The sequence below is a fragment of the Chelonia mydas genome, chromosome 10, assembly GCF_015237465.2.
Source record: "Chelonia mydas isolate rCheMyd1 chromosome 10, rCheMyd1.pri.v2, whole genome shotgun sequence".
NCBI classification, from domain to species: domain Eukaryota; kingdom Metazoa; phylum Chordata; order Testudines; family Cheloniidae; genus Chelonia; species Chelonia mydas.
The window spans coordinates 67,284,390-67,298,336 of record NC_051250.2 but is presented as its reverse complement, the minus strand read 5'-3'; the positions used below and the strand labels follow the sequence as shown (position 1 = coordinate 67,298,336).

General features: G+C 43.9%; 2 protein-coding genes across 2 annotated transcripts in view; both read right to left on the bottom strand.

Moving 5' to 3' along the window:
* Positions 1-2,356: 2,356 nt before the first annotated feature.
* STARD5 (StAR related lipid transfer domain containing 5) lies at positions 2,357-9,544 on the bottom strand. The gene is made up of 6 exons (XM_007066878.4): positions 9,167-9,544; positions 8,141-8,190; positions 7,870-8,002; positions 6,820-6,937; positions 5,698-5,791; positions 2,357-5,059 (listed from the first exon to the last, which is right to left on the bottom strand). Exons 1-6 carry the CDS (start codon positions 9,254-9,256, stop codon positions 4,873-4,875), a joined length of 672 nt encoding a protein of 223 aa, XP_007066940.2. The 5' UTR covers positions 9,257-9,544; the 3' UTR covers positions 2,357-4,872.
* A 510-nt stretch (positions 9,545-10,054) lies between these two features.
* TMC3 (transmembrane channel like 3) overlaps positions 10,055-13,947 on the bottom strand; it is a 34,557-nt gene continuing 30,664 nt past the window's right edge. Inside the window, exons 21-23 of the mRNA XM_043524092.1 lie at positions 13,755-13,797; positions 12,217-12,502; positions 10,055-11,508 (exon numbers count right to left, since the gene is read on the bottom strand). Coding sequence (XP_043380027.1) covers positions 10,644-11,508; positions 12,217-12,502; positions 13,755-13,797 — 1,194 coding nt within the window. The 3' untranslated portion in view covers positions 10,055-10,643. The remainder of the gene's footprint in view (positions 11,509-12,216; positions 12,503-13,754; positions 13,798-13,947) is intronic.

Sequence of the window (13,947 nt, the reverse complement as noted above, 5' to 3'; positions counted from 1 at the left end):
GAGTCTAGTCAAGCCATGATTTCCTTTTTTTGCACAGTACATATTTTACAATTTCTTGTTTAGCTCCCTCTCTTTCTCTCCCTACATGTGAAATCTCATCTGGTTAGCCACTTCTAAGTAAATATCATTTCCGCAGTGTGTATACAGGAGGATCAACATTTTTAAAGCAGCTGTCCATACAGATCAGTGGTTCTCAACCAGGAGTATGCGTATTCCTAGGGGAATGCAGAGGTCTTCTAGGGCAGGGGTGGGCAAACTTTTTGGCCTGATGGCCACATCGGGGTTGCGGAACAGTATGGACGGCCGGGTAGGGAAGGCTGTGCCTTCCCAAACAGACTGGCCCCCGCCCCCTATCCCCGCCCCCTGACTGCTCCCCTCAGAACCCCTGACCCATCCAACGCCCCCTGCTCCTTGTCCCCTGACCACTCCTCCGGGACCCCGCCCCTAACCACACACCCCCTGCTCCCTGTCTCCTGACCCCCCCCCCAACCTCCACCCCATCCAACCGCCCTCTGTCCTCTGACTGCCCCCCAGGACCTCCCGCCCCTTTCAACCCCCCTCCCCCCTTACCATGCCGCTCAGAGCGGCAGGACAGGCTTCTTAGAAAGCCTGGGAAGTGGGCGGGCGCAAGCCGCACTGCCTGTGTGGCAGTGTAGCTGTGGGGGAGGGCGGACAGCAGGGGAAGGGCCTCCCCGGCCGGGAGCTCAGGGGCCGGGCAGGACAGTCCCGCGGGCTGGATGTGGCCTGCGGGCCGTAGTTTGCCCACCTCTGTTCTAGGGGCTACATCAACTTATCTAGATATTTGCCTAATTTTACAACAGGCTACATAAAAAGCACTAGCAAAGTCAGTACAAACTAAAATTTCATACAGACAATGACTTGTTTATACTGCTCTAGATACTATACACTGAAATGTAAGTACAATATTTATATTCCAGTTGATTTTACAATTATATGGTAAAAATGAAAAAGCCGTTTTTCAGTAATCGTGAGCTATGACACTTTTGTATTTTTGTGTTTGTTTTGTAAACAAGTAGTTTTTAAGTGAGGTAAAACTCAGGGGTATGTAAGACAAATCAGACTCCTGTACAGGAGTCTGGAAAGGTTGAGAGCCACTGACACAGGTAACACGAAAAATCTGAATCAGTGGTCACTTTAGCGGCTGTACAGTGAAGCAGGCCCTGAGCTCCTCAATTCTGTTCTGGCTCAAGTCTGCAAAAGCCAGGTCAAACTCTTTTTGTGGGTTTTCACAGCCTTGCTCAGAAAGCCTGAGAGATTGTGTTAGATAACAGACCTTGTACAGGGCAGAAAGAAAGATTGTATTAGATAACAGTCCTTGTACAGGGCGGCTTGCGCTAGCATCAGGTTTAGTCATTAACAAAAAAATCATCCAAAACTTGAACCAAGCTTTTCAAAGGTTGTAATAATTTCAGATCACCCGTGTGCTCCTCCCTCTCCTGGCTACTAGTCTTTTAGGTTTCTGAACCTCTGCATTTCCTGGTTCTGGCAGAGACCAAAAGCAGGAATGCCAATGTCCCATGTAAAACAGAAGCGTCTCCCAATATTCCAGTCTCCCCCAAAAGCAGGAAGTCCCAGAAATCTTACAAGACAGCCAGTACTTACAAATTTCCAGCCTACTTTGGCAGAGTAGAGGGCTCATGGAGCAGTCCTGTGATGGGCTGAACACCCTCAGATTCTATTGAACTGAGTGTGCTCAGCACCTCACAGGACTGATCCTTTATTCAGGTTCTGGTTCTGCCCTTCTGAGTAATATTTACTCATGGGTAATGCCATTGAACTCAAAAGGACTACAGGTATGAGTGAAGGTGGTTGGATCAGGCCTAAGGTTTAGATAAACCCTTGATCTTTTGGGTACTTAAAAAACACAAGGCCCTCATCCTGCAAAGACTACACACATGTTTAACTTTATGCACAGTGAGTAGTCAGTAGGACAACTCAAGGTGTGTAAAGTTAAGCATGAACATAAGCCTTTGCAGGACAGGGGCCCAAAACTCTCCCTCACAGAAGCACTTGTCATTCTTCATAGTTGCACTATGCAGCAGTCTAAGTTAAAAACAACAAAAAAAAAAAAACAGGACTAGACAACAGCTGAAGGGCTCAATCCTGCAAGATGCTGAGTACCCACCCCCATCACTAAAATATCTACCTCATCCTGCAGCCATCTCCATAGTGTCTGAGCAGCTAAGGGCATTCCCAACCTCACAGGATTGGCCTAAAGCCCCAAGAGAGCACAGAGCGATCTTGAAAGGTGCAGAGCTCCTTTAAGTCTCATTGGCAATGGGAGTTGAGGGGACACTATGACAGAGTTAAATGATAATTCAGAAGAACAAAAATGTGAAACAGAAAATATTTTATTTAATTTGCTACACACACTGGCAAGTTTTAAAAGCCTCAGGCACAAAAACTAAATTTAACCCCCCTTCCCTAAAATTCTATTACATACATTAAAAACTACAGTGGAAATATTTGTACATAAATGTCCCACAAACCACAACACATGAACAGAAACTTAAATGTATTAACATAATTAAATACATAATAAAGTAAAAGCATTACAATTGCAACCTGATTAACATGTTTCCAACTCAATCACAAATGATCATTTTTTCTTTTGTAAAAGGATAATAAATGAATAGTATGCTGTTTATAATAACTTCTGACATTACCTAAGTAACCAGATACATAAATATCTTTGAAGACTGCACACATCACTGTATTTTACATAAATAGCTGATTTCCTAAGATATGCCCTGAGGTGTGTCCGTCTTGGAGACGGAAACAAGAATGTCTTACTTTTATGAACAAGTCAGTCAAGATTAGTCCACAATACTTTACAGAAAGGACGATTCACAAGTTCACAACACTTTCAACAACATATTGGAAAATTGTTCAAATGCATGATCATTTCAAATGCAGTTAGAAAAATGACAAGCAAAGGTACTTCAATACATCTCTTTATTTATTGCCATTATGTCAGTGCAGTTTGGTTTATGACATTTTGTAAATCAGAATTTTTTGGTAGAAAGGGGATGATGGGAGAGGACAAGGCCCAGGGATCTGTGAATTGGTTGAGGATATTAGGCCCTGATTCAGCAAAACACTTAAGTATATGCTTAACATTAGCACTGAACTCAGTCGAACTTCAGTGCATGCTGAATCAGGCCCTTATAGTCTAGAATGAGTGGGTCCATAGGTTCTCACCTACCCAATTCATTGTGGTTTATCCCATTTTTGGGATTGGTCCCAATGTAATATCTCAAACTATATTGATGTCAGCAGCAAAGGAGCTAGCTCTCCCCCTTCAGAAAGGAACATTGTTTCATATGGGTCATTAGGTAGAATCTGAGATATAACAGGGCTCCCTCGGATCTCACTTATACGGGTGGAACTATATTGACTTCAGCAGAGCTGCTCCTGGTTTTACTCCTGGGGGAATTCTGCACCACTGCGCACAATTCACGTCCCCCGCAGATTTCTTTGCTTCCCCGCAGAAAAATGATTTTCTGACAGGGAAGCAAAGGGAAGCTGCAAGAGTGGTCACGCACCCTTCCCTAGCAGTGCAGGCACATCATTTCAGGCACCCGGAGCAGTTCGTGGAGAGGTAAATCACTATAGTGGCTCTTACCCTGACCTGGGATCAGCTGCTAGACCCACCCCCAGAAACCTTCCCTGGCTGTAGGAAGCTCAGCATCCTCTCCCGCTTCCTGCCAGCATCGCTCCTCAGCCACAGGGGAGGGGTCGCTGTACGGGGAGCTGCTCCCCTGTCCGCCCAACCCCCTGTATTGAACCCCCCATACTCAGACCCCACCCCCCCAAGCCTCACCCCGTACACCCAGATGCCCCAGAGCCCTCCATACCCGAACCTCACCCAGCTGAATCTAAATCCCTACACCCAGACCCCCACCTCTGCACCCAGACCACCCCCTGCAACTGAATCACCCTGACGAGCCCCCCACACTGACCTCCACCCCACTGAACCCTAGCTAGCTGTACCTGGATCCCCAAGCCCCACTCCTCCAGCACCCAGACTCCCCCCGCACTGAGTCACCCACACCCAGACCCGCTGCTGAGCCCCAACCACCTGCACCTGGAACCGCCCCGCCAAAGAGCCTCTGTGCATCCAGATTGTTCAATACAGAACCCTCTCACCCCACACCGAGCCCCTCCACACTTGGATCCTGCCTGGTTGAGCCTGCTTGCCCCATACCTGGTACATCTGGCACGGAGGATCAGGGCCCTGGGGTGTTTCTGAGGCAGGCCCTGCCCTGGTGCTGTGTCAGGATTGGGTGCAACCTCACCACGAGTCAGTGTCCTGGGAGTGGGGAGGGAGGGAGGCTGGGCAGCAAGTGGCCTGTGCTCCCCACTGCCATGCTGGAGCCTCCACATTTGTTTGACAAATAAAACTTGCCGAATTTTAAAATATTGTGTGCAGAAGTTTTTTAGCGCAGAATTTTAAATTTTGGGGGCAGAATTCCCTCAGGAGTAACTTGGTTTACACAGATGAAGTATGATCATAAACAGGCCTGAAGTGTGGCTTCTCCTCCAGGAAGGGGCAGCAGAATTTCCTCTGGAATACTGCTGGAATAATGTCACTTATTTTAATAGTTACAAAAATACAGTATCACAAGGTAGTGCATTTTTAAACAGAAAAGCAGGTATAAAAATTATAAATCCTATATTAAAAATGGACTTTGAGACAAGGAACTATTCCCACTTCAAACTTTCCTACCTATCTATATTGTTAGAAAGGCATTGTAGGTCGGTTTCTGATCCCATTGTTTCTTCCATTTTTATCTTAATCTAATCTGCAATGCCATCAATCATAGCTTTTCTAACCCTCCCTTCTAAGTCTCAGCAACGAGACTCGTATTTCCTTTGAGAAAGTGCCGGTCGAGTTTTCACTGTCTTTACCGCTTTGGACAGATTGCTGTAAAATCCAGCCATGCTGCTCGGAAAGAATGAGTCCACTACAGTCTGGGGAAGATAGCCACCAAGATCAGTCTGAAAGAAAGTGAGGACTTGGGTCTTGTCTGGTACCCTGGAAAAACAACACATCAGTGCAAGTCATCTTACAAACAGAAGTGTAAAATATTAAGAACTTTATAAGATTTCTTATATTTCGGTTATGTGTTATCTGTGGACAAATATTTCTATGCCTGTTCCATAGAATGGGCACAAAGCAAACTTCCCAATTACTCTCCCATCAATTTGCCTTTACCTACCCCTACAAGGAAAGGATAGTAAATTTCCCAGTTAATTTAGGCTGATTCAGCAGAGCACTTAAGTATGTGCTGAACTTTAAGTGAAATTGCCTCACTGAAGTCAGTGGGACTACCCATATACCTAAAGTTAAGCACATGTTTATTTGCTCTACTGGGTCAGATTCTTAATCCTTGGCTTCTCAGCTGAGAATGCCAATGAGGATACCCACTGTGATGATAGTTTCTGTAATGTTAACAGATGTCCGCTAGGAAATGGAAAAAAGAGACTAACTCATTTCATGTAGGGCACTGAACATCACTAAGTTTAAATGACAATGTCTACCCAGCCACAACCAGATATAAACCAGTAACTGGCAGAGGGTTCTCTGTTGAATGGTGCACATTAACACACACACGATAGCTACGGATAGGACTTTCAAGTACAGCATATGTAATATTCAAATAGACTTCTTACCCTGGAACAGGTATACAGAAACAGCCACAGGGATAATTAAACCCTCTAACGTATGTGGGTTGGGGAGGACTGAGTGGATGTTCCACATTGGTTGCTATAAGAAAAAAAATCACTAACAGTAAAAGTTTTCTACCACAGTAAACACCGCCAGCTGACAAGCATTTACAATGAAAGCTAATCAAAGATTCTTGAGGTTGAGGTTCTTTGGCCTGTATTATGCATGGTGATCATAATATTCCTTTCTGGTCATCAAATCTATAAATCAAAGTACTGCATGCATTATAGGAATGATTTCTGCTGGTATGGACTGTACATCAAGGCACTTCAAAAGACATTTACTGGGCTTGTACAGTATTATGGCACCACAGTGTTTTAATAGTAACTTGAGTTGCTTGCACTCTAATCTAAAAGTAAGAGAAATGCATTTCACAAAGATGATCCTCTCTTGGTCTTTTGAGAAGGCATAGGCTCACTGCACTATCTATCTATAGAGAGCGCGCGCGAGAGAGATTCCTGCCTGGTGATCCAAAGAGGCATTGTGGGGCACTGACACTCTTGACTTAAGATTTAATGAAAGATGTAAATGAACGTGAACAAAGAAAGATGAATATATGCACATAGTACCAGCAGCTTGAAATAGTTGCTCTCTGCAGGAAAACTAATCACTAGTGGGGTACTCTATGGGCACATCTCTTCACTGGCTTTAGTTAAGCAAAATTTAACAGCTTTCAGTACATCTTATGAAGTGATCAGAGGCAATGCCTCCGAAGGAACTTTCTTAGGCACTTCTACAAGCTCTAATACTAACTGAAATATCTATTCCTTCCCAGAAGAACACTATGAAAAAGAATAGGCAAACGGTATAATCACTGACTGAAGAGTGTAAATATTGCTGATATTCTATATGGCGATAATGATGTAATTAAGCACTAATATATGCTAATAACTATTGACTAAGCATCTTCTGACCAAGATTTTTATTGTATATCCAACAAACATATATATTTTGAAAAACAAAAAGAATATATCCTGGAAGATTTTCAGTTATATTCACTAACTTACTGTTAATATAAAAATACAATACAATATAATATAAATGGATTGGAAATTTAACTATTTTACCAGCAGATGCTATAGTCCCGTCTTCATACTGCTTAATTAGCACCACATCTACAAAATCTCTTGGAGAAATAATCTTCATGAAGGCTGATGGGGTAATAGTTCTGCATATAGAGATAGTCTACAAAATACAAACAGCATTAAATCACACTGTATATGTACATATAAATGCAGTGATGTGCTTCTAACATAATAAGTGAGAGATTGTGATATCTGTTATCATGCTTACTTGACAAGCAATGCCATTTATTTCAATTACACAAATTTGTAGAATAACTTATTATTCAGCGTGAATAAATGTATCCACTAAGTCTTGACTCAAGGGCATTTTTATGGGACAATGCAGTGATGGGAGGTGGATCCAATGCCATAAGAACAAGCAACACAATGCTCTTTAAGAAGAGAGTCACCCACAGATATACTTATAGATGTAGTAATTTACAAACTCCAATTTCAGGGAGATAATAACTTTGTGGCATCAAACTTGGTGTATAGACCTATTATCCCACAGGAAATTTAACACAGTTTCCTTGTATCTAAACATCTGCTCCACCACAATGGTGAATGTTATATAAGCTGGACAAGTCTGTACATACAGAATGAAAGACTCTCTCATAAGTAGGTTACAAATGTATCTTTTTGTATTTAATTCTAAATAACGTGAAGATTCTCACAAGCTGATAAAAATAAAAGGCTCTGAAATTCAATTGAATGTTCCCTGCACTCATGTTGGTGTGCTTAGGTACTGAAGAAAGGCAGGATGAGTTCAATGCAGTATGTGTTGTGGTGGCAAAATGCCTTAAACTCAAGGCTCTCAGTTAAATATATAAATGACTTTGCATTTGTTGGGTGGTGATAAACCTCTTCATTAGTTAAACACAGATGTGTATATTTTATTTTTTTAAGTTTACCTTCTTTTACCAATAACTATTGTTTAAAATATTATGAATGAACACTTATGAGAGTAAGCATGATAAAACAATATAACTCTGGAGTTATGTGATGTGATGGGAATTTAACCACAATGCTCCGTAACATTTTCATGGAACTTACATCACTAATAGTTTCAATCAGCTCAAAGTCCTTCACATTTTGGTCCCATTTTGTTCTAAGTCCACCAGCTTCTGGTTTCAAGCACTCCCAGACAGCCTCAGGACTTGCAGAGACTATTCCATCTCCTTTGTATCTGTAGGAAAACAAACATGAAACTAAAATTAACTTTGCATTTTTCTCTTGCTCCTTTACCCCTAATAGGCAAGAGTTATTCACTCACACACAGACAGACACCGCCCTCACCCCTGTAATTTTTGAATACCTTACTTACATGTTGCCAGAAAACTCAGTTGATGGTCTCCAATAAATTGAAACTTCATTCTATCAAAAGTGAAATAAGTGAAGACAGCCTTCAGACTTCACGTAGCAATTAACAGGCTAATCTTTTTGCCACAGCTAGCTAGTCGACATGCCAAACCCGTGGAAAAAAAGCAGAAATTGGGCTTACTTTTGGTTTAATTGTCTTGTGAGTTGTTTGTTGGCTAGTTTTTGGCTTATAGATTGCTTTGCTTGTAGCTTGTTGCAACTTGTTCCTTTTTTTTTTTTTGATTGGCTCCTGGCAGCAGGGGCAGGGTGAGGGGTGGGGAAGCAGGGGTGCACAGCGGGCCCACCACACTCCCAGGCTGCATGCTGGGGGGATTCTAGTCACATAGAGTGTTGGGGTTCTTAGGGATTTGCTTGTTTTGAAATGGGATTAGCTTGATTTTTGGCATATTGTGAAAGTCGGGGTGCTCATTTACCGCGTGAAAGTTGGCAACTGTGCTAGCTAGTTTTCTTTGTCAGTGATTACCCATCTAAAGGGCTGGCAAATAAAATAACTTCCTAGGATTTTAATTACAAATCCTACCTCAGAGCTAACCATTAGCAGAACTGTATAAAGGTCTGAACTGTCACAACAAAGTCCTGATCATTGTTAGCTGCCAATACTTTGCCAGGAGAGTCACAAAGCTGGGAAATAACTTCCGGCCTTAGTCTGCAGGGGGCTGAGCGCCTCCTACTAAGTCCCCCGGCCACCGACCCTTGTTTGTCATTGGCGCCCAGACACGAGGGTGATGGGCATCCAGGAAGACCAGCGAGAGAGCAGCAGCGGGACCCAGAACCCCGCAGGGCCGGCCACGGTTTGAATGCTCCCCCAGGGGATCCAACACCCTCCTGCGGCAGCGCCCAGATGAACCAGTGACCGGTTCTGCCCTGCCCCGAGGGAGGAACGGGAACCGGGGGCAGAAATGGAAGCGGGGCGGCCGAGCTGCCATGTCCCCAGTGGACTCGCTCCGGAGCCCGGGCCCTGCCTGCTCACCGTGCGCTTACAGCTCTGCCAGCCGCTCGGGTCCTTCCGGTAGAGCTGCACGGTGTCCGCCAGCGAGCGGACCCGCTCCTGGTAAGCCATGGCGAGCGCCGGGCCGGCCGGAGGAGCCACCGCCCACAGGGGGCCGGGCTCTCGCCGATAGGCGCTCCCCGCCTAGGCCGAGCCCAGCGCCTCCCACTCACCTGATGGCGCTGCCCGTGCCTTTTTGGGAGGGGCGCCGGGGCTCCTGGGCGGGCCTCCCCAGGCCGCCAGCGCCAGCCTCTGCTCCCGGCGGCCGGGGGTTAGCAGCGCCCCAGCGTGGCGGGCGCGACGCGGCTCGGTCCCTGGGGGCTGCTCCACCCGCTCGCCGCGCGGCCCCGCCTGCTCGGCCCGCCCCCAGCACCGCGCCCTGCCCCCTCTTCCCGAGCTGGCCGGGGCTGAGAGGGAGGGGCGGGGCGTGCGCATGTGAGAGAAAGGGGCGGGGTGTGTGTGTGTGTGTGTGGGAGGGGTGTGTGTGTGTGTGTGTGTGTGGGAGGGTGTGTGTGTGTGTGGGAGGGGTGAGGGGGTGTGTGTGTGTGGGAGGGGTGAGGGGGTGTGTGTGTGTGGGAGGGGTGAGGGGGTGTGTGAGAGAGGGGTGTGTGTGGGAGGGAGGGAGGGGGTGTGTGAGAGAGGGGTGTGTGTGTGTGGGAGGGAGGGAGAGGAAAAGAGGGTGTGTATGTCGGTGGGGGGGGAAGGAGAGGAAGAGAGGGTGTGTGAGAGGAATGGAGGGTGTGTGTGTGAGGGAGGGAGGGTGTGAGAGGAATGGAGGGGGCGGTGTGTGTGGAAGAGGGAGAGAGGGGTGTGAGGAATGGAGGGGTGTGAGAGAGGGAGAGAGGTGTGTGTGTGTGTGTGACAGAGAGGAAGAGAGGGTGTGTGAGAGGGAGGGAGGTGTGTGAGTGTGAGTGTGAGAGAGAGAGAGAGAGAGCGCACGCACGCATAAAGCAGGCCATGGAACCTCACCCAGTAACCTCTGAATCAAGCCTATAACTTCTGTTCCAGCTACAGCATAGCTTTCTGCTAGACTGACACACAACTATAAAATGTACTGTAAGCAAGAAGCCTTTATTTTCAGAGAGATGGGCGTGACTGGGAAAATTATGCACATATTTGAGAGCTTGAAGAAGGTAAAATAAACCTCCCTGACATACTTTTGCATGGGTTTAATTATTCCTGCAGCCCCATGTACATATTTTATTTTTACTGTATAGTAATGAGCAATAATGCAGAAATACTTCTCTCTCCAGATTTTTGTAATGCATCTGTGATGCGTACTGTACTTGGGTACAATTAAAATTAAACAGAAAGCTAAATACTGCTTTCTCCACATCAAGCAGTTGCATATACTGTCGTTCAGAAGACTATATTTCAACGGTTCTCTGTGGTTCAAATGGCAGCCAAAAGGTCTCCACAAATACATATGTTCATAACACAAAACAAATGGAGCATTTTCCTAGACATTTGAACATATCAGTTCATTAGATTCAGACATGTTTAGATCAACACTGGTCTTTGATTTCTTTCTGGTAAGCTTTGCCCCAGATTTCAGGTATTTCTCCTTATTATGAATGACTTGGATGTATTGGTCGTTGCTGCTGGTTTGCTGATCACTGCTGGATCCAATGGAAATGGAATCCGACTCTGTTAGAGATTGTTCAAGTTTATGCTTGGATTTAGGTTTCACTTGATGCTCTGGATAGTGCTGATCGAGATCCACATGTTTCATGTGTGACTTTTTGTGGGAATGTGGGTGCCTCTCTCGTTCTAGCTCAAAGCCATCGTCCCAGGATTTGTAGTGCACTTTAGCTAGATTCTTGCCAGTAAGGATTTGACTGTCCACACGTTCACCAATGTAAAATCGGGGAGCTGGGCGAAGATCTGAGAGTGAGCGTGGACGGTAGGATCTACTTATCAAGTCTCTCCTTAATTCCTCCTCCTCCTCCTCTTCCTCTTCACTGAAGTGAGGGAAGTATGTCCTGTGTGGTGTTCGAACCACATATCTTCTGACGTTCCTTGGATATAATTCAACTATGTCTCCTGACTCCTCCATTCTGAAATGCCTTGGGAGCCGGGAAGTGGAACGGAGAAGCTTTTTGCGGGATTCATGTTCGTTAACAATAAAATACCGTGTGGTGGGGACTTTGCGTCCCTCAAAAGCTGGAGCTCCTGCCCCAAGAGTGTCTGGATTTACTTGTTGGATACCTTTCCTAAAAAGAGGCTCAGAATGAACATCTTCAACATGCTTTTTGAAAGTCACAGGAGTGTAGGGCTTTGTTTTACAGAGCTCACTTGCACTTCCATGTACAACACTTGAGTACCTTTAAAAAAAGGAAGTAACATATTTATCCCTAAAATAGTCCTGCAATGAAGGTAAATAATCAATTTTTTAAACAGCTGCAGAAACTAAGGCACAGAGGTTTGGGGACAGATTGTGAATCCCTTACTTACACAAGTCCTACTGGAGTCAAATAGGCTACTCATGTGAGCAAGTGATCTACAATGTGAGTTTCATTCATAATCTGGCCTTAAGTGACTTGCCCAAGGTCACAGAAGAAAATTGTGGCAGAGCAAGAAATCCAGCTCAGACATCCTAAGCAACAAGCAAATGCCTTAATCACAAAGCCATCCAAAATATGTAACAATTAATTTTCATTAAGGCTTAGAGAATCCTCTGACATATTGCTTCACTTTTACTATATTTGTCAATTTCATGAAAAGAATATCCTATTTGAATTGCTTTTTAATGTAGTGTAATTTGGAGGGTTTTATCTTTACTTTAAACAAGTTTAGGAACTTTATAAACTATATCCGCACAAAAGTACTATAATCCACTCTAGCAATCAAAGGTGATTGCTACCATTCCATAGTAGCCAAGTGCCTGTGAGCAAAGCTGTTTTTAAAAACTATTCTGCCAATGTTTTGTTCGTGACAGAGTTAATTTGGTTACACAAATTTTGTAAATAAAAACAAGTATTTCATGAACATATTGAAATACATTTCATTTCAGAACTAGGAGACAGCCTCACCTGTTTGCAACCTGCTCAATTCTACGCTTCTGTATGCTAGGAACAGTGGGAGTTGGTGTTAAGGGGATTGGAGTTGTTGGAGTTATATTCACTGGCCTAGAAATATCAGCTTGCGGTATAGATTGTGAGATTGTTTGTATTCTGCTGCCTTTGGTCACTGGAGATTCAAAATTCAAGACGCTGCCATTCTTTCGGGGTGTTGATGACCGAGCTGAGGACTCCTGACTGGTGAGGTCATTCTCCTGCTCTGGTCTTTTGTCATTTCCCTCTAAATTCTGAATTCTGGCTAGAAAAAGCAGAGAGTGATTGTAACTGGAGCTGTCAGACCTTTAAGAAGGAAAACAAATTGACTCAACTTCAGCCTGCAGTAAATGGATGGCGTTCCCATAGAATCCTCTGGGCAAATTCAGTGGAGACAAGCACTGAGCACCGAGATGGTGTGGTGATCGGAGTCAGTATAAGAACCCAGCTGGATAGATGGTGCCCAATGCATGTCAGGTGCTTGTTGATCAGAAAATTGTTGAAAGTGGCAAAAGTATTGTAATTGCACTGATTTGGCATTTAGTACATATGCAAAATTAGTGTAATTTACACACCAAATCCATGAAATGAGGATTATAGGAAAAGAAACCAACTGGAGGATATAAAGATAAGGCCTTCTCTTCCCAAGAGCATCAGCTGAGCTTATGTTCCACCATTACTAACAGCAGCTGGGCCAAATTAAACTCTAATGTAAGTGAGCGAAGCTTCCATCGACTTCAGTGGCATTTGCACCCACCAATGCCAAGAGCTGAATTTGAGCCCCCCCAAACCATACTGGTCTAATTTACTGTATACTACCAATTGTAAAATATTACTGTATACTATATTCTCTATTACAAATAGTATACTATTGCTGCATACTACATTCCTACTTCTTGACCCAACAAATAACATACACCACCATTTATGTGTCTGTTGGATTTGGCCCAGTAAGAAACGTTTATTTTTGAATGAGGGGTTTCATGAATGTATAAGTTTGAACACTACCAGCATTGTTACACAGTAATTAGTAGAAAAAGGTGAAATTGAACAGTCCATCTAGATTTAAATTCTTTTGCTAGTCTATTGCTAATAATTCAAACTAGTTTACACTACATAGGCCAGATTCTGCTCTCATTACATCAATGTCAATCCACAGAAATTCCGTTTAAGCCAATGAGTTACTACAGATTGACACTAGTATAAATGAGAGCAGAATCTGGCCCCATGCTTTTAATTTGATTAGGCAACCTAAAGCCTTTAGAAGATCTTTAGAGAGATCCACATTTCACTTATTATCAGTTGTAAAATGTATAATAATTTTCCCATCGCATAATCACCTCATAGGATAAAAACAATTACAGTGAATGCTAGGCTAATGCTAAAACTGACACTAGAAGTGTAGCAGGCTTATACTGCACCCAATATATTTTTTATTTGTACTTACTGTGCATACAAGAGATAAAAATGGCCAAATGCTTTATTTACAGATGTATTTATAAAAGCTCCCAACTTACCTACTGCTATGTGAACCACCTTTTTCTTGTCTTCGGTTCTTTCCTAAAAAATATAAATATATGGATGATTAACTAATAGTTTGGATGTTAGAAGGCAAACGAGTTAGCAAATAAGAGGTATGAATACAGGATTAATTTTATGATACAAAACACTTAAATCAACTTTAGAATTTTAGTTAAGATTAGTGCTTTG

Bases quoted from the DNA above. Each gene is read 5' to 3' on its own strand.
- STARD5 (XM_007066878.4), bottom strand. From the start codon at position 9,256: ATGGCTTACCAGGAGCGGGTCCGCTCGCTGGCGGACACCGTGCAGCTC. The intron at 5,792-6,819 runs GTAAAATAGTTA...TTTTTCTTATAG, and splicing joins CGGGACTATAGCATCTGCTG to CAACCAATGTGGAACATCCA. The intron at 5,060-5,697 runs GTAAGAAGTCTA...TTGTTTTTCCAG, and splicing joins TTCTGTATACCTGTTCCAGG to GGTACCAGACAAGACCCAAG.